The sequence below is a fragment of the Hippoglossus stenolepis genome, chromosome 10, assembly GCF_022539355.2.
Source record: "Hippoglossus stenolepis isolate QCI-W04-F060 chromosome 10, HSTE1.2, whole genome shotgun sequence".
NCBI classification, from domain to species: Eukaryota; Metazoa; Chordata; class Actinopteri; order Pleuronectiformes; family Pleuronectidae; genus Hippoglossus; species Hippoglossus stenolepis.
In genome coordinates, this window is record NC_061492.1 from 11794660 (window position 1) to 11817467 (window position 22808).

The following is a 22808-nucleotide window of genomic DNA, read 5'->3' on the forward strand; positions in this document are numbered from 1 at the left end:
AGTGACAGTGCAATGACCTGCCCTTTACTCATCGATGACATGTGCCCACAGGTCTTTGCCCTGGCTCTTCTCGGTGCCTCTCTTTTTATGGCATCTACAAATGTTGAAATCAGGATGTCTGAAGGCCACATGGTCCAGTTTCCCACAGTGTAATGTCACAAGACATGGTGATATACTGTGTGGTGATATACAAGTGTGTGTCTGGTCTTGTGATATGGTCGTGGTGCCAGATAACGGATGACATCACTGGAGTGAGATCATTTGCTGATCTGATTTAGTTGTGTGCTGCTTTTTAAGATTAGAGCTGACGGGAGGTTTAGTGTGTGTGTGTGTGTGTGTGTGTGTGTGTGTGTGTGTGTGTGTGTGTGTGTGTGTGTGTGTGTGTGTGTGTGTGTGTGTGTGTGTGTGTGTGTGTGTCTCTTTGTCTCTTTGTCTGTCTTGGTATAACCCTCCATCTCTTACCTCCACCAAGGACGTTTTGTTTTCACCACTTTCAAAGGTAGAAAATCATGGATCTGAAAGAAAACAAAATCTGTTATATTGAGGTAACTGATATCGATGAGTGTGTGAATTGAATTTGAGGTGACAGTTGGGTCTTGGTGGAGGTTTGTGCTTTACTCAGAGTGCCATTGAGGATTGAAGATTTCCATTTCATTTCATAGACCTCTCAGGTTCTCCTCTGTCGCTCCTCAGTTAACATTCTGACCTCTTGTTACGCAATGGCTTGTTAGAGCGTGTGTGTGTGTGTGTGTGTCTGACTCTCTCTTGGAGGATATGAGTCTTTTACGGATGCTGCTGTACTCCGTTAAGCTGGAAGTGGAGCTCTTGCAGCCTGATGACGGACACATGCTGACCACTGCTCAGGATGGAGGTTTGACTCCTGACTCACTTCTGACTCCTGTTTAATGGATTTATTTCCTCACTGACTTGACCTTTTCACGCACACACTCCTCTCTAAGCCTGCGTTTGAAATCAGCACAGTGAGCACGACAGGCCCACGTGCACAGTCCCACTGCCTGGACTTGTGCAGCGTGTGTGTGTGTTTCTCGGGGATAATGGGCCCATCTAGTTAATAATGCAGCAGCAGCATCGCACTGCACCACCTTTTCTCATGAAAACTCATTTTGCCTTTGTTGCCCTCTGCCTTCCTTCCCCTCTCTCTCTCTCTCTCTCTCTCTCTCTCTCTCTCTCTCTCTCTCTCTCTCTCTCTCATCCTCAGGCCATCCTTACAAAACTATTTCATTTGTCCTCATCAACCCGGCCTGTCACTGCGTTCACAGCCAATATAAAGTCTGGGAGGAGAGAAACTGATTCAAATGTAAAAGCACACAGTGTTATAGAGAGTCTTGTTCTGTACACTGAATTGCTTCTTACCGTCAGCTGTTTGTTTTTTTTCTGTAGCCACAGGGCTAATGGTGTTGAGTAGCTCAGACCAAGAGACCTCTGAAGAAACGGACTCATTTCAATCCTCTGCCACAAACGTGTTGATTCAGCTCTCCACATCGTTTTTTTTTTTTACCCGTCCTGTGACATGTTTGATTGTACTGTACATCTTGGAGGGGTCTTGGAGGTGCAACCTCTTGGTCTGTGCCGGGGCGGTTGGTCCACGTCTGCGGAATAATGCTGTCGAGGTTTGTGAGACTGCTCCTGTTGCCACATTAAATCATTTTGAAGTGTTTCTGACAGATGCGTTACCTGCGATTTCGCCCTTTTCAAACTCCTTGTTAAATGATGCTCTGCACATTGATAAACTGTCAGACCAACATTTAAGCTTCCGTGACTTCCCACTCACTCCTCCTGCCGTCATGTTAGTAAGTCTTTGGCTCAATCCTAAATCATGCAATCTGCCATTTAAATTTTTCAATATTACACCAGTACCTTCGTAGCCAGGGGCGGATCTAGGGGCTGGGCCAGGGGGCACTAGCCCCAGCAGAAATATGAAGTATATCCCCCTGTCGTGATGGTAGTCCTTTTTTTCACTTTTTTTCAATAAATTACTCACTTACTTACAGTACTAAGTAAATATGACAACTGAGAAATCATTTTTATTTTCTAAGCTTTTTTGCAGAACACAATGTGCTTGATCAAAACACATTCAATGATACATGGCTTTGCTCAAAGCTACAGAGCTAACAGTAAACATTGAATGACTTAAGTGTGCACCTCACTTTATCAGGAACAGTGCACGGACGTTGGACATATAATTGGCCCCTCTTCGTTAATTGTGGCCCCTTCATGGCCCCTGACTTAGAAAAACCCATGATCCAGCACTGCTGCCAGCAACATGACTCCACAGGCCTCTGACACATGACTTTGTGCTGCCATGTCTTTAGCCTGTGCGTTCACAAAACTGGAAAATGGAGCTTCTTTCCAATAATAGACTTCTTCATAGGATACTCTCGTGCATCCTCATCCTCTTGCATCACTGAACAGCTTTAAGAGAATTGAGATGTTGATGCTGACGGCTGCCCAATCTCTTTTGTGTTTTCTGTAGGTTATGTATGGGGACAACGAAACAACGAGATACGAAATAAAAGAAATTGCTTGACACGCGTGTCCCTCCTCCATCCCATATTTTGAGTGTTTTTAGGAGTGGCGATGTGATGTGATAACATATCTCTGCTAAACCAGAAGACACACAGACTCTCTGTTTTCCCTCTCCTCTCCCCTCTTTGGGTGGCACATGTAGTCAGCACAAGAGTCCACACAGCGATCACGTGAACTGTTCAACCCCTCTCCTCCCACTCGCTGTGCTCTTCTTCCATGTCTGCAAACAAGCAGCTGCGCATTGAGGCAGACCCGGTGTGTGTGTGTGTGTGTGTGACCAGAGAAAGCAAACTGGGATCTCTGCCGTGATGCGCCCTCTTCCTCCCTCCACCTCCGAAATCCTCCTCCTGCCGGTTGCTAAGCAGCACAGGGAGAGTTTGACAGCGTGACGTGGCGTGTGCGCGGGACCACTTCCTGTAAACAGCCGAGTGGGAGCTCTCTGCTATCAGACACAGAAGGGAAGGGGAGAGAGCGAGATGAGACTGCCTAAAATAACCTCCCCTGACTTGCACAAAGGAGACGCGATGACGCGCGGTGGAGGAGAAAAAAAAAGTGTTAGAAATCTCACAGGGAGCCGAGGTAGCGGATGGCTACAGGAGTTTTCTGAGCCTCTGAACTATCACTGCCAGAAAGCATGGGGCCTGGAATAAAAATGAACACAGCTGACAGGGGCCATTTAGGCGGAGAGCTGGTGTCATTCTGCATTCAGCTGGCCGGTTTGTGGGCGCACACACCCACTGGACACGACTCACAATGCATTTTCAGTGTGGGCTCATACCGTCATGCTGATTGTGTCACAACAAATACAGCTCTCCTTGGACTCTGGATTCCCTGTGGAGACAGACACAAACAAAACTGAGATTTCCCTCTTTTTTTTTCTTGTGTGTTTCAGCTCGGTGGCGGTGAAGATGACCACGGCACGGTACCGTCCCACCTGGGAGCTGGCCGTGGACCCCCTGGTCTCATGTAAGCTGTGCCTTGGAGAGTTCCCTCTGGAGCAGATGACCATCATCACACAGTGCCAATGTGTCTTCTGTACACTGGTGAGCAGGAGACGGCACAAGCAGCAACAGGATGATGATGATTGCATCAAAAAAACAGACACAATAACAAAAAGGATTATAAATAAGGTTTAGAGATGTATTTTATTGAGTAACATATTCACCATGCACTTGAAAGGATACACGTCTCCAAAAAAAACAGGTATATGCAAGGCAAGCACTTCCAGAAGAGTTGGCTCCACATCAGAGACAAAAGCACAAAATCCAGTTTAACCAGATAAAACCCACACAGGATTTTCACTGTGTGGATCTATCACAAATCTCACATCCCTCCTGTGTGACACTGAACCAGTGTGAAAAGACACAGGAACAGAAACAGGTGTCAGATCTTAAATCAAGTCCGGCAAAGATGAGACAATGTCATTAAAAATAGAAGCCACTTCTCAGAACCCAGTCTGGGTCGTGGAGGTTTCCAAAGTTCAGTTAGAGTTTACTCTAGAGGTCGACCACAGTGTAAATACACACAGGGGCAGATATCTCACTCACAGAATCAACATTTCCATCTGTGATATTCATTTAAAAAAGTACACTGAAGTAATTTAACAGTTTACTGGTCCAACAAATAAACATAGAATCAAAGCCCATTATTTGCTTTTGCAGAATCAGAATGGTGTTTATTCCCAAGTATTTCCCTTTTGGTGCATTTTCATTTCTTAAATTCAAATTCTCATTATCTCACCCAGGTTTTCAGCTTTGTACAGGGGTTAGTGATGTTAATGTAAATCTGTAGTTAGAATCATCTCACTGGTTTTCCTGAGAGAGCCTATATTCCAGGTTTCATGGGTCATGTGTTACTTTGATATAGAGCTGCATAATTGATTTTTTTTGACATGGAAAATGTGTTATAATAATTTATTTAAGCTGTGTTGTGTGCCAATTACAAATCTAATATTTATTCTTGATCTCTGTTTTGATTTACACCAGCTAAATGCTCACTTTTCTGTCCGTTTGTTGTTGTGGTTCTGGACAAGTCGTGTCCAGTGGGTTTATCTTCAGCTTTTTAGAAACAAAGTCCTGAAACTGACCTAAAACTGTGAAGCTGTGAAACCAAAACAATGAGCTGAAAGAAGCTGAAACTCTTTAAACCGGCTGGACTTTGTTATTGCTGGTGAACTCTCTCACTTTACACATTCGATCCATCGTTAATAAAACTATTGATCCGTGCAGGGGTAGTTTTTAAGCTCTATCACACACACCGATGACGATCGAAAGCGACTCTTTGGTCAGGGATTGTTGACCGACTGTGTCTGTGTTTGTTCTTTTCTTTTTTTTCATTTAACTGGCTGACTGGATATTGAACTGGGTCTGTTCTGTCTTGTTCTCCCTCAGTGCCTGAAGCAGTATGTGGAGCTCCTGATTAAAGAAGGCCTTGAAACTGCAATTAGCTGTCCAGACTCTGCCTGTCCCAAAAGAGGACACTTGCAGGAAAATGAGGTATTGATCAAGATAAATTGTTTTCACCTTGATGGATGTAAGATTAGTTTGTGATTTAGCTTTTGAATAATGTCTTAGCTCTGGACTGAGAATAGACTCTATATAGGTGCAGTAACGTATATAGTCGTTTCACACTATAATATACTGTTGTGCATGCAAGGAAGTTACACAACAAGCTGGTATTTGCATGTGCTGCACAATACATGCACATTTTTCTAATGCAGAACTGGAAATGCATTTAAAACATAGACTGTAAATAAGGATGGATGACATAACAGCTCCCTAAATGGCCGACAGCAGTAAAAGTCATAAAGCCTGCATCCTGCATGTTAGTAGACGGGACATGGACCAAACAAAAAAAATCTAAGTACATGGCAAATAAATGTTTCTCACAGATGGTGTCGAGTTTGGTTTGGTGCTTGTATCGGCAGGACCTCGATACTTTGGCTCCACCCCACAGTCATTACTGCGTCCCTCTCGGAGCCCATTGGCTATCATCTGATGACGAATTAGACTCTGGGGACAACGCCCAATATTTTTGGGCTTCAGCTAATATCCAGGCGAAGACTTCTGCTTCCGTTTGCAGTGCACTGTTCTGTTTTCAGTCTGACTCATTTCTTTTATCACGAGTCGAATGTTTCGCGACACAAATCACAAACTGTGATACTTTTCATAGGTGTTTTAGATCCAGACGACATTTTGGCTAATCTCTATTAACAGCCATCTGCATATGAATGCAGATCCATTCAAAAGCATAAAGGCGATGCATTTCATGTGTTCCTCCTTTTAAGCTCTTTGCAAAACTTGCTCAAACGTGATTGGTCAAACTAGAAAGGGAGAGCAGAAGGCTTCCAGCCCCAAAATCTCTCTCCCTTACAGACTCTGAACATTCACATGCTGAATCTGTTTATAGAGATCACTACTCTACAGAATCTGGCTCCAGATTACATCAAAAGCACAAGATGGCAGCTCCTGTAATTGGGATATTTTTTAGCTTCCTTTTTGTACAACCGGAGGAAGAGGAGACCCTTTATGGCTGAAACTAACCCATTTGCAGTTAGTTAAACACCTAAATTCTCGCTCAGAGCTCCTGTGTGACTCAAGATGATTGCTACCAAATTTGTTCCCGTAGCCCAGTGCGTTTATTTCATCTTAATGAGCGTTCCTGCGGGCATGTCTTCCCAGCATCGGGTCAATCCGAGGGCAGAACACTCTTCATCCTCCAGGAAGTTTGGTTGACGGAGTCACTCACGCAGTCTTTGATCTGCAGAGGCTCGGCACGGTTCAGCACACCACGGCCTCGTGGTTCTGATCAATCCGTGTCGCCAAACCCAAGATACACCTGCCCGTCAGGCAAAGCATGCACCTCCTTCGCGCTCTGACTGCCGTGCCATCACCTTGTAATTGACTGCTCCTTAACAAAGCCCCAATATTTGTTCATCAGTAAACGAGTAAACCTTGGTTGAGCCTGTGTATGCACCTTGAATACATTCTGACGATTTAGTTCTCTCTCTACCTGAGAAGGGGATTAATGGCCTTATTGGTAAGCAAGGGGGCAATTTTATGATCGTGTAGAAATTAGAATTTGACATTGTCCTGGAAATAACTGAATGTATAGTTGTTGCCACGGCTTCTGTCTATAAATATGCTCAATAACCTGCCTCTGCCACCTCTCCCCCTCCCACCTCTCTCCCGCCTGTAGATTGAGTGCATGGTGGCCACGGAGATGATGCAGAGATACAAGAAGCTTCAGTTCGAGAGGGGTGAGTCAGTGCAGGAGCAGCCGCAGTGCATCAGTAATCGCTCCTCTGTCTGTCTGTGTGTGTGTGTGTGTGTGTGTGTGTGTGTGTGTGTGTGTGTGTGTGTGTGTGTGTGTGTGTGTGTGTGTGTGTGTGTGTGTGTGTGTGTGTGTGTGTGTGTGTGTGTGTGTGTGTGTGTGTGTGTGTGTGTGTGTGTGTGTGTGTGTGCGGCATACAATGACTGTCAGCCTCAGAGACACGTGGATCCTCCTGTCCTCCAGGGATACTGTATTTTACCGTGACACACAAAAGAATGACGACAATCCCTACTCGCACGTGCAGCTGAACTGTTTCTCGCTCTGCTTGGAATCAATCATTCTCCCCCTGTGGACGTTTCTGCTATTGAATCACACCACGGGGCATCTGCAGATAGAGAAGATTTCCGGAAACACTTGTTTGCTCCGAAAGTTTTAGTCATACGTTTGTCAAGTTGTCTGTTTTCTTTCATTACTGCTGTCGCTCGGAGTAAAAAAATGTGGACTTCCGACAAATTCTGTGTTCGTTCATGAACCGCAAATAATCACGCAGGCAGGCGAGGGGTGTTCATGTGACAGGTACTCAGGCCTAATTGTCTGATGTGTACTGCAATGTTCAACCCTTTCATCCTCATCAAAGTGTAACACCAACTCCCATCAAATATACATGAAGGGGGAAGCCTCCCAGACTTGGCTAAAAGAGATTTTAATTGGATTGGTTTGTCTCCAGATTTGCAAACTGTCTGACTGACTCTGACGGAGGCAGATCTCTTTGCATACAGATATTTAATTAAGTCCTTTTTATCTCTCGCCTCAGTGTGTGGCTGCGTGTTCAGCGTCTGCAGTTCACACTGAAGAATAAACGTTAACCTTCCTTGGATACCAGGGCTGGAAATATAACGGCAGGTCTGCGTTCGCTCCACGCTGTCAATCCAGACATGCTTATCAGTAATGCTCGAGTTCCATCGCTACCGAGAGCAGGCAGTAACCAAGCAGCGCTCACACTGTGATGTTAGTCACCCTGCAGCTTCTCCACCTACACATGAGGTGCAAACTGTACACAGACCACGCTGATCACACTTGCAGGATTAAACACACGCAAAGACAAACGTACACAGGAACACAGGGGTCCTGTTAATGACCCCAAATCCTCCGAAATCCTCGGAAAGAGCTGTTGATGCTCCCTGAATAAGGGCAGTCAGCTGTCTCATCAATGTCCCCGTCCATTCAGGCAGAGTGGCTGCTGTAACCGTTCCATATTTGTCAGGCTGAGCTAAGAGTGCGTGTGGAATGTGTGCTCCGAGTTCTTGGCAGAGAGGCGAGGGGAAGGAAGGAGAGGATACAAGGACAAGTGCATCACGTTGTAAAGTTAGAGGAGAACCGGCCAAAAACACAAAAAGCTATTTCCCCGACATGAGCAGATACAAATATGAGCCTTGAAATGTGCACATTTATAAAGAATTTATGTGTAGCAATCCTTTTCCAAAATTTGCAAGTCAATTGTATCTTCCTCAGAGGGTCTGCTCTCCCAAATCACAAAAAGCTGAATATAGAAGTGTCTAGACATGCAGATAGTTCTGCGCTGATTAGATAATAACCTCCAAAGTAAGATTTTTTTTAAGTAAATCTTCATGACGCTGGTATCTCTCTTTTTTTTCCGGTGCCACCAGAGGTGCTGCTGGACCCGTGCCGGACGTGGTGCCCCTCCTCGACCTGCCAGGCCGTGTGCCAACTAAAGGAATCGGACTCTCCAGCGCTGCCTCAGCTGGTCCAGTGCGCCGTCTGTGCACTCGAGTTCTGCTCAGCCTGCAAAGCCAACTGGCACCCGGGTCAGGCCTGCCAGGAGAGCAACCTGCCAATTACCTCTTTCCTACCAGGAGAAAACAGGTACTGCTTCCTGTCCGCTTATTTAGCAAGTATGACTTTCGTGGAAATTCTTGTTCTCTGAGATTTCATCCCTCATCTACATAATAATGTAGAGCACATACCTCTGCCAAAGCCCAACAGCCTCCTTTTGAAACTACATTTAAATTCACTAGATCCAGATTTATTTTTTTTAGATCTGCAACATATACAGCATAAATATCAGTCCTCTAAACAACATCAAGATCCATGAATTATTCTCTGAGAAATCAATGAAAATGTTAATGAAAGTAAAAAATTCCTTGATCCGGTCCCTGGATCTACAGCTACATTAATTGGATGGGTCATGATCCACCCCTCAAACAAAAAATTCTTGGAAATCGGTTGTGTCCTTTTTGAGTAATCCTGCTAAATAACAAACACAAACATAACCTCCTTGGTTTAGAAGAAATTATATGCACATGTAAATCTCATAATAATGCAAATAAAATTACACTTAAAACTGCTCATACATGTCATTGTATGTATAAATTAATTGCATGGGATTATTAGCCCTCTAAAAACAGGTGACATTTTAAGTTGCAACAACATTTAATAAGTAATTGGATTGAATGACTTAACGTGCTATACCATATCATTTCTGAGTTAATATAATAATGTTATATTCTAATAACTCTTCAAACAGCACCAGGCCTCGTTTGCCGACGCTGTCCCTGGAAATCATATTCATGTTCTCAGACCCGGTTTAATGCGCAGCACAACTGACAGAGTTCAGAGCAACTTGTCAATACAGAGCAGGATCCATTCATATAGACTGACAGCTGCTCCGGCTGCTCTGTTGAGCGTCAGCCAGGACTCCAGCATTAATTAATAGTCCGACATAAAGCAATCTGCTGAACACTTGCAGTAAAGCGGTCTGAGGTGAGCATTTTAGGAATACATTATCTGCTCTGCGGGGGTGGAGGACGGACTCCCCCGCAGTCATATGCTGCTGACCTGTTCCTTTGCGATATCCTCTTAGTTTGGAAATGGCATTAGCTCGCCGGAGCTTCCGTCTATCGGCACAGGTTCAGGGCTGAGCTCCGAGGGCCACGCTGAAGGGACGGAGGATTAGCAGGAGCACTGTTGGATGTAGAGAGCCTCTGTGTCTGAACTACACCTGTTCACGACGAGGACGTGTCAGGAAGCTGGATCCTGATTCATCTTTGAACCTCAGGCCTTTTATGACTGAAGAGAATCTCATCCGACTTCCCTCTCCTCTGTACAGCAGGCTAACGTGAACATTGCCGCATCATCAGACTCTACTTCTGTCGGTTTCTTATTCAGATCGCTTGTCTTTAAATACAGACATTAAAGTATTTAAAATCACCCACTGTAGACCGTATGACTGACGAGCTTTTTTCTGAGGATGCTACCGGAAGAGGGGAAAAAAAGAGGAGCTATTTAAATGCAGAATCTGGTGCTCTGCCTCCCTTTAAGCCTTTTCGGAGCAGCCCTGCAGCTGCCAGATGTCAGATGAATGGATGTGTACAGAATGTGCTGTAATGCACTCGGAGGCGTTACAGTTGTGTCAGTTCACGGAGGATTGGCCTGGAAATGAAAGGACGATGCTCAGAATGACATTTTTACCTGCTCGCCTCCAAAAATTCAGGAATCAGTCCTTCACAGAAACGAGAGAAGTTGACACAGACGAACTGACACAAACAGGAGGGAACAAAGAAGCTGATCTCAGACATGCCGCATGTTCTCCAGAAACTATCCAGAGGGGCTGAGAACAAACATACGAGTGAAACATGGTGAAAAAGTCATATTGCTGATTATTGTGGACAATATTGTGATTTGCGAACAAAACTAACAAATGGTATTTTGAGTATGAGTGCTTGGTTATCAAAGAAAAATACACAGATCACTGATCATTTTATATTTCTTGAACATGCAAACTTATAAACATCTAAAACAAAAAACTTTTTGAAACTTATGAGAGATGCAGGACACCCCCCACATTTTTTTTATTCATTAAATCACAGCTTATTGCAGGAAAACATGGTGTTTGCATAGATGCCAATGTGAGAATACAGCAGAAAAATGTCAGAAGATTTATCAGCGAGCGAGTGGGCGTGTTAATGACGTTTCTAACAAGCGACGGATGAAAAAACTCAAAAATTCAAAATAAACAAAAAGATCTACAAATATCTCAGGATGAACAAGAGGAGCTTCACACAGAAGAAACACAGAAGAAGATGTTAAGGCCAGTATCAACGGGCTGTGAACAAGAAGCAGCAGAATCTATGCATCATGTTCCGCCTCCTGAATGCTCGTCCACAATCTGAAAAAGGCTTAAATGTCTGGGTGGGAGTTTAAAGCCATTTAGTGACTAAGGCTTCTTTTTTTTTTTTTTTATCAGCTCCTAAACTAAAGCCGTCCACCATCATTCACAATCCTGTTAAGCCAGAGATTGTAAATATTGATTACTGTATTAAAGCAATCTCATCCCCAGCGCTGCTCAAAGTGTGAATGTTGACTGGTTTGGGATTTTATATCAGGTCTAAACATATCGGGCTCGTGTCTCTCTCCTCCTCCTCCTCCTCCTCCTCCTCCTCCTCCTCCTCCTCCTCCTCCTCAGCTCTTTCTATAAGAACGAAGAGGACGACGCACCAATCAAGCGCTGTCCTAAATGTAAAGTTTACATCGAGAGGGACGAGGGCTGCGCACAGATGATGTGCAAGAACTGCAAACACGCCTTCTGCTGGTACTGTCTGGAGTCACTGGACGTGAGTGGGTCTTTACTTGATGTCTCTATTCCTCATTCTGCACAGTTAAATATTGGAACACTGTGTTTGCACACACACAATGATGCTGTAGAATCATTTGTCTCACCAGTTTTTCTATTATCATTATTAACCTTGGTTTTGATAAGGAAGGAATAGGATTTTTTTTTTTCTTGAAATTCATTGAGAGGCTGAAAATGACTGTGTACACAGCAGCCGTAGCCTGGACGTGGATAAGGGTGACTTATGAGCCTCGTGCCTTATGTAATCTTAATTGTGTGTGTGTGCAGACGACCGGCCCGCAGGTCATTTAAAAAGCAATTTTCTCTGAACAGCTGTCCATGTCTTTCAAACCACTAATGGTCAGTCTTTATCTGTATTCTGTGTGTGTGTGTGTGTGGGTGGGGGACAGGACGACTTCCTCCTGATCCACTATGACAAAGGGCCCTGTCGGAACAAACTGGGCCACTCCAGGGCGTCTGTTATCTGGCACAGAACACAGGTGAGAGAAACCATCTTCCTTCCTCTGCACCTCATCCTCTTTGCAATCGCTCAGGTCCCCCCCCCCCCACCCCGCCCGTGTCCACGCGGCAGCATGTGGCTGTACACATGCTCTCTGCGTTTTACCTCCCTCTCTCTCCCTCTCTCTCTCTCTGCCTGACTCACACACTCACATTCAGCAGTGGGCTACTATTATCTTGACAGCACAATGGGGGAAAAGGACAGCTTGATCCGCACGCGGCGACAAACGTCTGCTGGTCAGTGTCGCGCGGTTTCCAGCGAAGCCTATTATGAACATTTTTCACTTTAAGAATAAAACAGCTTTACATAACCAAGGATACTTCTTTACCTTTAGGTAATCAAATGAAATGACAGATTACATATAGAAAGGATCGGGGATGACGTGTAATTTCCCACATGTGAAATCGCGGATTATAATGGAAGGATTAGCCGTGACATGTCATTTCCCACATGATAGCGTGTTTTTTTAATTCTGAGGCCGACGCTGTTGTTGTTGTTGTTGTTGTTGTTGTTGTTGTTCGGTTCCCAAATTTCTTTTCAGCGTGTCCCCAGGCAAATAATCCATTCACGTCCCTTTGTCCAACATACTTGTTATTTTGTCAACATTAGCATACACACTGGCATCTGTTGCCCAGTGGGGCAGACTGAGTCATATGATTACAGATCAGCTGGTGGAAGCAGCTCCAGCTTCGCCGCTCTGTGCGTCTTTGTCTCCGTCTTGCTCTCCTCGCTTCACCCTCCTCGCTCCTTCACGTCTAAAAAGCCTCCCTCATAAATACAACATGTGCCGGAGCGAAGCTATCCCGCGATAAACATCTCCTCTACATGAGAGCTGTAGCACCAGTCGGAGGGAAGGTCAATATGGAAGCACCATCAGCGTCTGTTAAAAAGAGGAAATTAGCCTTCTCACTACTGTACAGCCTGTAATCTAAATGCAAAACAAACAGTGATGCAGCTGTGAGGTTTTTACATAATCAGCAGAGACCTGTCTGCAAGTAAACAAATTTAAAAAACGTCTGTTTGTCCTGGAAACAGGAGTGAGAGCATCGTGCTATTATAAGTCACTTACGCATGTGACTGCATGTTACGTATTCCCATCTCGTGGCTTTGAATTTGTTTGTGTCTGGCGCCCCCATGTGGCAAATCACCTGCCTTGCCCTGCTACTAAGAGCACTTAGATGTTGTCAAGTCGTTTACTCTCAGAAGTCCCTTTCCACCGAGTGACATGAAACATTCCTGTGTGTCAGTTGGTTTGAGAATGATATACTTATGTATGGTCACTTGGGTTTAACTTCATTTAACTGTGCAACACTCATTTTCCATCAGTGTAATTCAGTGTTTCACGTTACACTGTATATATTCTGTTTACCCTACATACATTATTTCAGTTTTCTATCGTTTCTATTGTATCTTTACTTATTTATTACCTTTCCTGATGTTTCTATTTCTTAAACCTCTTAGGCTTTTCCCCATAGTGGGACAACAAAAACATTATCTCACATGTTTTGAAGCGACTTAACATGCAAGAATCTCAAGAAATAGAATCATTATAAATCACCCAATTATTTAAAAATGTCCCAACAGCAGGTAAATAAATAATAAATACAAATGAGAATAACATGCCAAGATCATATATATTTGATTCATCTATCAAGCATGGTGGTTTGGAGTATTTGACCAAGCACTAAATCCTGAAAAGTCTGAGTTATTCAAATTTATGTCCCCCTGTATTGCACCATTTAATAATCCCTTTAGGTTTTTCAACTTGTTGCAGATCTTACATCTATGTTTCTACCTATTAGCATCATTTAAATCTGCAGTCATTCATAGAAAACCCTAATTCATTATTATGCTTTCTTTATTTACTTGAAGAAAGCCTTTAATTGCCAGATAAACAAAAAAAAAAAAAAGGTTTCTGAAACAATTTGAAGCCACAGTGCTGAAAAGAATGCTTATATTTGTTGAGTGTTGTTCATCGTCCCCTGCTGGACAACTGTTGGTAATGCAGATTGATTAAAAAAATAAAGCCAGACCTGAGGAAACGGTGACATCACAAAAAAAACAAAAACAATAATTTTGATACATTATCTTTTGAAAGTGCATTTACTTTTAAATTCCAAACATTATGTCTGCCCTCTGTCTAATATGCTGTTGAAGGAGCGCTGTGATATCTGGCACTAAGACGTTTGCAGCCGATCCTTTTAAATAAATGTGTTTGTCTCATGTAGTTTGTTCCCTTCTCTCCGTGCAGGTCGTGGGGATCTTCGCCGGCTTCGGCCTCCTCCTGCTGGTTGCCTCCCCCTTCCTCCTGCTCGCCACTCCCATCGTGCTCTGCTGCAAGTGCAAGTGCAGCAAAGGCGACGACGACCCTCTGCCGACCTAAGCACGCCACAAGAGCCGGAGTGGAGAGCCATTCCAAGGATGGGCCATCTTTTTTTTTTCTTTTTTTCTTTCTCCTTTTCACCACTTTACATTCTTTTCCTCCCGCCAGCTTCGAGCGCTTCATTTTTTGGGCTGAGCCTGCACCAGCCCCAGCCGGGGGCCGCTTTCGGGATCCATCGCTCTGCATGAAGAGAGGCATTGGTAGAAAAGCCACGCCGCACCTTGGCCTGTAGAGACGAGCAGGGGTCAAAGGTCAGAGGAGGTCCGATCTGATAAAGGACGACGGTGTGAGAAGGTGGTGGGTTTTGGGGGATGTGAAGAAAGACTGAGCCGCTTCAAGGGGCCTCACTGGGGGGTTACTGTGGTGTGCTATTTTTGTGGGCGAGTACAAAGGGGGGGGGGGAAAAATCAATGTAAAGAATAAATGCTTTTCTCTTGTATGGACAGTTTCATGCAGGAGCAGAAAAAGACATTCGCTCTGTTTTCGTCGGTTTGTCGTACGCAACAAAAGCTTTTTTTAAATCCACCGCCACCGCCGCCACCACTACACCCGATGTAGCTCTGCAGATTCAGTCAGTAGCATCAGAGTCGCACCACGCATGTTTGGTGTCCACTCGATTTGCACAACGGAACATGATCCATTCGTCATGCTCGCGACTGAGGTGGAGACGGGAGACTGTTGTCACTCAACTCAATGTACAGCACGTCCTCTTGATGATGTCAATGTTTTATAACCTGTCGCTTTTAATAGACCTGTGCTCAGAGTAGTGTCTGTGTTGTACTTTTTGAGTGTTTTACAAACTGTTAGGTACACGTGTTAAAGGGGATTTCCACTCACGTCTACAAACATGCGCTTCTTTTCTCTGGCTAAGTGACGACACGTAGTTTTGTTGAATATCCGCTTTCGCACAAATTGTTCTTTTACCGTGTCTCCTGATTCATTCTCCAGATGTTGGAGGTCATCTTTGTAAACTAGAGATTACATTTCCAGATTTTCATGATCCCGAATCCAGACATTTTCCAAAACTGAGTGGGGATCCCCTTTACGTTTCTGCATTAAGTTTATCAGAGGTCAGATTTTTTATCCACACGTTGTGGAACCATTTTAATAAGTCACTAAAAAGAGATGTCACTCCTGTAATTCTCAGTCTCCAGGTGGTAGAGTAGCCAAATAGAAATAAATAGCCTTAAATTAAGAAGAGCCAAAATCTGGCATTTCCCCCCTGTGCTTTAAAAAAAAAAAAAGAAGTCAAAATCCAAATGTTCCCAGGGAAAGCATGTTTAAAGGCATTTTTAAAGCATAAGAGACAGCGAAGCCCTTTATATCCAGATGATTCTATGATGTCACCCATATGCCACACTGTTTATAGCCATACTGTAAAAGACATAAAAAGAAAACCGTCACCTGATGTTGTGTGTGTGTTTGTGTGTGTGTGACAAAGGACCTGTATTTCTTAAGTGATCCACATCCATCCAACCATTTGATACTCGACGCCCGATTCGACATCCCTTTCTCTGCGACTTAAACAAACACCGACCGGCCCATGTTGCAAACTTGCATACGTCAGTGGTCCGAGTGTCGACGTTTCGCCCTCCAGCAGCTTGTTCCTCGCAGGGATCGTCTGAAAAGCCTAAATATAAACGAAAAAGAATGTTCCACTTCTGGGCACGTGATTATGAAGCTGCTCTATACTATATCACTTTATCTATGCAAGTTTGTACATTACCATTCTCGGATGGCTATGGATGGGTCACAATCAGCTGTGCGTCAGTGGTGACGTTGTGTAGTGAGAGCTGCACAATGTCACGGTGCACGTGCATATCATGACGTTTATTTAATCAGGGAAATGCTTATTTGGCCATTTTTTATGTTTGTTTGTTTTTCTGGGGAATCTTCTTTTAGAGAAAAAGTTTATTTTCAAGTTACGTCAGTAAAATGGAAATATAACGAAATATTTCAGTTTTGAAAGAGATTTTATTTGTTTTGTTTTGCTACCGTGCAAAGTTATATGCTTTTAATCCCTTCTTACGTAATCCACCAGTGTCCATGTAGCATTTCATGAGTGTGGCTACACTTACCAAAAAAAAAAAGACGGTCAATAGTTAACAGCCGTAGCTAATCATTGACGACTCACTTCTGTTTTCATAAGCTCAGTTCTGATATTCCACATATTATTCCGTGTTGATAGTAGCCTTAAATTGTTTGCGTACCATAACCGTAGCCTGTTGCTTTCACTGACCTCACCTATCGATATCAAAGCCAAACCTAAGTTTGTACCTTTAGTTCCTTAAATGCTTACAAAGTGAAATTCCAGATTTCCTTTTGTTGTTTTCATGACAATCGTGCCAAGCAGGTTTCCTGGACGGGATAAAGGAAACAGAAGTGTCTACTGTATGTGCATTTTGATCGTGTATTTGTAACGTATTAACAGTTTTTACAGAGTGCAGAATATTTTAATGCTTTTATTCTGTAAGCGCTTCACTCTATATATGGGTTTCATTGTTTTCCTTTGTGTGCGTGCGTGCGTGCGTGTGTGTGAGTGAGTGAGTGTGTGCGTGCGTGTGGTGCCTGCCGTGTTTTAATGGAGGAGTCTCGCAGCTGAAGTCAACTCAACAGAAAAGTCAACACACATGAGAGCGAGAGAGCATCTGCACCTTTTTAAAAAAATCTATCAGGGCTCTGATATCACCAGGATCATTTCAAACACAGTCATTTATACACAAGGAAAACAGCATCGAAGTCTCGAGCAGGCACAAAACTAACAAATTGTCAAAATGAAACCACAGCCGCCTCCATTTTCTTTCTACGCGACATTCTTCACTGTATCGGCTGTATTATGCAACAAAACAGAAAAGGGCCAAACAGCAAACGTCAGTCACGTTGCAGAATAACGTTTGATGTAAAGATTTAAAGTCACGTAACATCGGCTCGGTTGTAGAACGGGACGGTTCCACTGAGTTACAGGTTTCTGTCGTTTGACCCGTGAAGGGGATGCAAGTGTTTATTTTACAAAAAAGCTTCAGATCTACTTTGCAGTTATTCTAAGATCCAGTTTGTTTATGAGCAGCAATTGAATATTTTATAACCTGTTGTGTCAAGAGATGGCGCTGCATGAGTTTTCTCTGACTTCTACATGTTGAATATTAATATATTGTAGCCGCAAAAAAGATCTTTGGAAATGGTAGCGTGTTCACCCTCTTGACCAGAGTTTTTTTGTTTTTGTTTTTAAATGAGCAACTTCATGTGTCTGTTCCTTTCTTTTTTTTGTTGTTTCTTTTTTTTTTTTATATATGCCTCTGTTACATCATAGTGGTTGTATTTGCATTATCCTTTTTTTAAAGAGCTTCTTCAGTCTGGTCAGTTCAATTTCAATCAGTCACTTCAGTGAGTGGATAATATGCTGTGTGTATGCAGGGCTTGTGTTTCTAGAGGTGATAAACGATGTCTCTCGTTCAGTCAGTGGACGTTAATTGACCCGGGTGATGAACAACATTGTAAATTTGGCATATCTGAATCAGCTCTGTACAAGTTTAGACTCGACATCTCCGTATATCTACAGTTCCACTAACACTGTGACACCAGGTATTAAAGGTTGTTGTTTTTTGTGATTCTGCTCTCGTCGTTCATTTGTAATCGTGTGTTGGGAATATTTCAAACTCACCATGAGGCAGTCTTATGTGAAATGCCTCCCTCTGGTGTTGAAAGTGAGACCTGCAGCACAGGAATAGAAATCATTTCTAAATCGGTCTGCAAAAGTTACACCTTGAAAACTAAGAACAAATAAAAGCCAGAAGTAAAACCTATATAAATTATTATTCAGAGTTATCTACATTTTCTTTTGAGGGTTTATTACCTCTTCTGAGGAGGTTTGGTTTTTGTGTGTTTGTTAGTTATTTAGCAGGATTACACAAAAACTACTAAACAGCTTTCCATGAAATTTTCTATATGTGTGGATCCTTATCAGGAGGTAGATGCATTCATTTATTTTCACGTTTCCCGTTCTTTAGAATGGTGAGGTAGGCCGTTTTTCAATATCTCAGAGAATAATTCATGGATCTTGATGAAAAACTAAATCAGGCGTGTTTGATGGACTGTTATTTATGAGTGTGGGTAATTTAGAGCAGATCCAAATAAAAATCTGGATCAAGTGAATTTAAATGTGGTTTCAAAAGGGGAATGTTTGGCCTCGGCGGAGGTACAGTATGTGCTCCACTGAATGCCATTCTAATTCCTACCATTACAAGGAGATACTCAACAATAATAATTTGAGAGATGAGCAATACACTTGCATCAAAGATGAAAAATGAATAACACATGAGCGTGTAATTTGTTTTTCTTCTTGTATTTGTTCTCATCTCCATAATTAATAACTTACAGCCTAACTTTTTGAAAGCTGCACATTTATCATTTTCTGCTCCCAACCACAATCATTTGTAGGAAACGCTCACATCCTCTCGTCTGGTCTGTGTTTTACTCGCGTCTTTTCCTTCATATCGGAGGCAGCTCTGTCTGTTCATCAGACATGTGTCAGCCTTTTGTTAAGGTCTGCCAAAGAACAGGTTGTTCTCTCCCTCTCTCTGCCTTTGTGTCTATTTCCTGCCAGATGCTGGATTGGGAGCATTAACAAGACAACCCTGAAAATGAAAGTGCAAACGCTCGGTGATATATCATCCCTCACCAGCTGTTCTCTGTTTGGAAGTCTCTCCACCAATCACTGGGCAAGACCACAGGAAGTTGCCATCTGCGGGCACCATGGTGACAGGGTTTGTGGATAGGCGTTGGAGCTGATGTGTTATCTGGAGCAAATGAAGTATGATCCTGGGGAGGGGGGGGCGGAAATGGAGAGATGGACGGAGAGACAGGGAGGAGTGTAGCGCCTGGAAGACAAAGAGCCGAGGCTCAGGGAAACAGGAGATGAAGAGCCAAGCTGCATCGCTGGGAGAGGGATGGATGAAAAGAGACGAGACAAGGCCTTCGCACCTGCTCTGCACAGAACACAAGGTTCTGCTATCACACGTGTGCTGGCTGCGGGCCGATCAGGCCGGTCTGCTCTGGCTTCACCTTCCAACACCCCGCTGCCAAGGTGTCCTCCTGCTCCCCATCGGCACCCTCTCCTCTGCTTAGTGCTTACAAACCACACAACCCACAACTTACTCTCGAACCCCTTCAGCCTGCCTGCTAGAACAGGCCTGAAGAATCTCACGCTACACTAAAGTCAAAAACACCTTTGATGAACAAATAGAACTTGTTGACTGATCCTCTAAAGTAAGATTCAGTAAGAGAAGTGGCTGGGGAGTCCAGTTGATGCACGGCAGTTTACTCGCCTAGTGACAGGTTGCAGTCTCTGGACTTTGTATGTTGCTGTATGAGGCTGGAAGACATGAATATCCTGTATTTCACAAGGAAAGTCTGACAAATCAACAGCATTGTCTGTTGTAAATCCATATTTATATGTATTACTGTGTTCATTTCCTAACCCAGCGATCAGCTCATGACTCCTTGATTTAATTTTGCAGTTTGGAAACCACTGGTGAAGCCACATATTCAGTAACAGTTGAAAAAGAACAGAAACATTTTACCTCCTGAAAGCCAATTAGCACTCTGCACAGGAAAGATGCCTTTAAAAGAACACACATGGGGTTAAATATACTTCTGTTGTCTATGGTTACCAACTAAAGAAATGACATCAGCATGTCGGAGTTAGTATCTATAACACTACTACTACTGGCATAGCTGAATTATCCCTAAATTAGAAGCGATATATCCATATTTCCCAGTTCAAGGCTACTATAGACTATTCTGCCTTATGATCTGAAAATATAATTTAAGAAGTCATTAGACAAACACCTGTTTCATTTTACTGATAATACTTTGTTTGTAGGGTCAAAATTTCTTAATGTTGCATGACCAGAAGTGTTGAGGGACATTTAATGTTCTTATGATGGATTCACGTTTGTATCTACACAGCATCACGATGCAGTTGTTATCTCAACAATATGAAGATCCACTTGCCTGTAAATGGTAAATGTGTTTGCCAGAAGAGGGAACTAGAGTTCTGTAAAAAAAAAAATACCACAGCCTGTTTGTCAACAGTGATACGCACCTCGATTTCAAATACGTTGAAAACTGGAAAGTGACACGTCGATTCCCGGAATCTTCTTTTGCACATTTTGAAGAGTTCAAGTGTTTTGCACAATTATCAAACATCCAATAAATGTCAAATCAGCAGGGGTCAAACAGCAGTGATTCAGTCTGTGGTTCAGCATCTTTATTTTTTTGTGCTCACGTGTTCCTGAGCGCAGGAATTATAGACCCCAGTCCACCGCCCAGCATTATAAATACAACTCTGTGTTTTCTGTCCTGGTGAGCGTCGCTTCCTATTCTAGAGGCTCTTCCCTCAGTCCTGACATGTCACGCTGACAGGCGTGTGCCCCTGCTGAGGGAAGAGTGGACTAAACACATGTTGACATTAAAAGCTAAGAGCTCCCTGCCAGCTCTCGGTGGGGGCTGAGGATTAATAATAAGCTTGTGCGTTTGCTCATACTTGCACACGCAGCACAAAAGGAGTCTGACTGCGACCAGGGGCCATTGTACATCCGCCGGTGACTGACATATGCTGACAGGGTCCCGCCTCTGATCTATTTTATCCCAGCATGCAGTTGTACTGGTCTTTGTCCCTTAAGCCTGTGACACCTATTAGCGCTCATTAGCTTCCTGCGGTTGGGGAAGACAGGGCTGTGGTTTGTCAAAGCAACAACAAAGGATGAACTACGTGTGTTGATGTTGTTCTGACAATCAGTCACTTAGATTGGGACTTGATAAAAGCTAATTTCGAACAAATAAGTGTTGTCGATGATGCACAGAACACCATAGATATCTGGGATGCTTCAAGATTAAAGGAATAGTTTGACATTTTGGAAGATGCCTCCACATCAGATAAGAGGATTCATACCACTCTCATCAGTGTGTGTTTCTGCAGTGGCTGGAGAACGCTGGATCGCTGAGTCTGGCTCTGTTCAAAAGTAAAACATCAAAAAATGTTGATCAGCAGTTCTAAATCTCACTCGTCAAATTGTTACATCTTGTTCATTTAATCTTGATTGTCTTCCTGGAGTCTTTCAGAGTCAGTGAGGTTGCCAGGCAACCAGCACAGACTCCTTGAACTCACTGCTCCCAACCATAAAAAGTAGATTGTGTCGGAAATTGCTTCCTCACTGCTCCCAGTGAAACAGACACTCGATAGTTTACTCAATGGTCACTTGAGATCTACATCCATCCATCCATCCATCCATCCATACTGCGTATCCTTTGAGGCTCGCAAGGGGGCCGTGGCTGATCCAGTTTATATTTCTGATATATAATAATCATCAGTTTGTGTGATTACTGTGAAATGTCAATTGACTCACAATGCCAACATGCGGGGGCATCGCATTGTGGGATTGCAAACAAAGACATGATCACATGATCACTGCTTTTGTTGTTCCAGCGTGGACAAGGGTGGAGGGTTTATAAAATATACAAAGACAGTGGTTTCAGACACAGCCATATTTATCTCCGCCAAGTACAGTTACGTTTTGTCCTCTGTACGTTGGTTTGTTTATTTGTTGGTTTGTCAGTGGTATTACGGAAAATAATTCCAAAAACTTGGTAGAAAAATGGGAGATTGGCAAAAAAAGAACACAATTTTGTCGTGGATTGTGGAATTTTTTAATCACTTGTGTGAAACAGGAAGCTTTTTGACATTTTTACAGATTTCCCAAGGAATAATTCAAGGATTTAGATGAATAAAAATCTGGCATATTTAGGAAACTGATATCTTTGAGTCAGTGCAATTTGGTGCAGATTGATTGGCTGTGTGGAAGCTGTTGGGCCTTGGTGGAGGTTCGCACTTCACTGAGTGTCATTGTAGTTATTTTTTTCTTTTTAAACCTTTGAACAGTTTAGCTGTTTCCTCCTGCCCCCACAGTCCAAACTCTATGCTAAACTAAGATAAGCTAAATTAAGCCTAACTAACTGGATGCTGGATTCAGCGTCACTATCCTCCAAACATGTTCTAGTCTTTCAACAAAAAACATGGTGTTGTGAATGTGCACTGGATTTTCCAATCAGCACTGTTGACACCGTTCAGGCTGTATCCAGTTTGTCAGAGTGTTAAATACAACACTGTCAGGCCTTGTTGATTTACACACGAGGGTTCTGCAGAAGAAGAACCCGTCAGTGACAGACTCTTCATGTGTCATCACATCCCTCCTCTCCCTTTACCTTGACTCCACACCTTAATAAAACTCATCTACCTCAGCCCACTCCTTCTTCCACCCCCCTCCCTCTGTGTTTGCTCTCCTGCTCCACATGCCTCTCCCTCCCTTCTCTCCATTTCTGTCTGGGAGAAGTTTGCCTGGGGTCAATCACCTGAGCCTCCTCACCTGGCCCCTGACAGGCCTGTTGGGATGGGGGGG

At 43.4% G+C, this 22808-nt stretch overlaps 1 protein-coding gene across 1 annotated transcript in view; it reads left to right on the forward strand.

Moving 5' to 3' along the window:
- The window catches only part of rnf144aa (ring finger protein 144aa), a 33700-nt gene extending 15740 nt beyond the window's left edge, over positions 1-17960 (forward strand). The window contains exons 2-8 of the mRNA XM_035167872.2: positions 3440-3590; positions 4938-5042; positions 6745-6805; positions 8487-8703; positions 11303-11450; positions 11860-11949; positions 14221-17960. Coding sequence (XP_035023763.1) covers positions 3456-3590; positions 4938-5042; positions 6745-6805; positions 8487-8703; positions 11303-11450; positions 11860-11949; positions 14221-14352 — 888 coding nt within the window. The 5' untranslated portion in view covers positions 3440-3455 and the 3' untranslated portion in view covers positions 14353-17960. The remainder of the gene's footprint in view (positions 1-3439; positions 3591-4937; positions 5043-6744; positions 6806-8486; positions 8704-11302; positions 11451-11859; positions 11950-14220) is intronic.
- The last annotated feature ends 4848 nt before the right edge of the window (positions 17961-22808 follow it).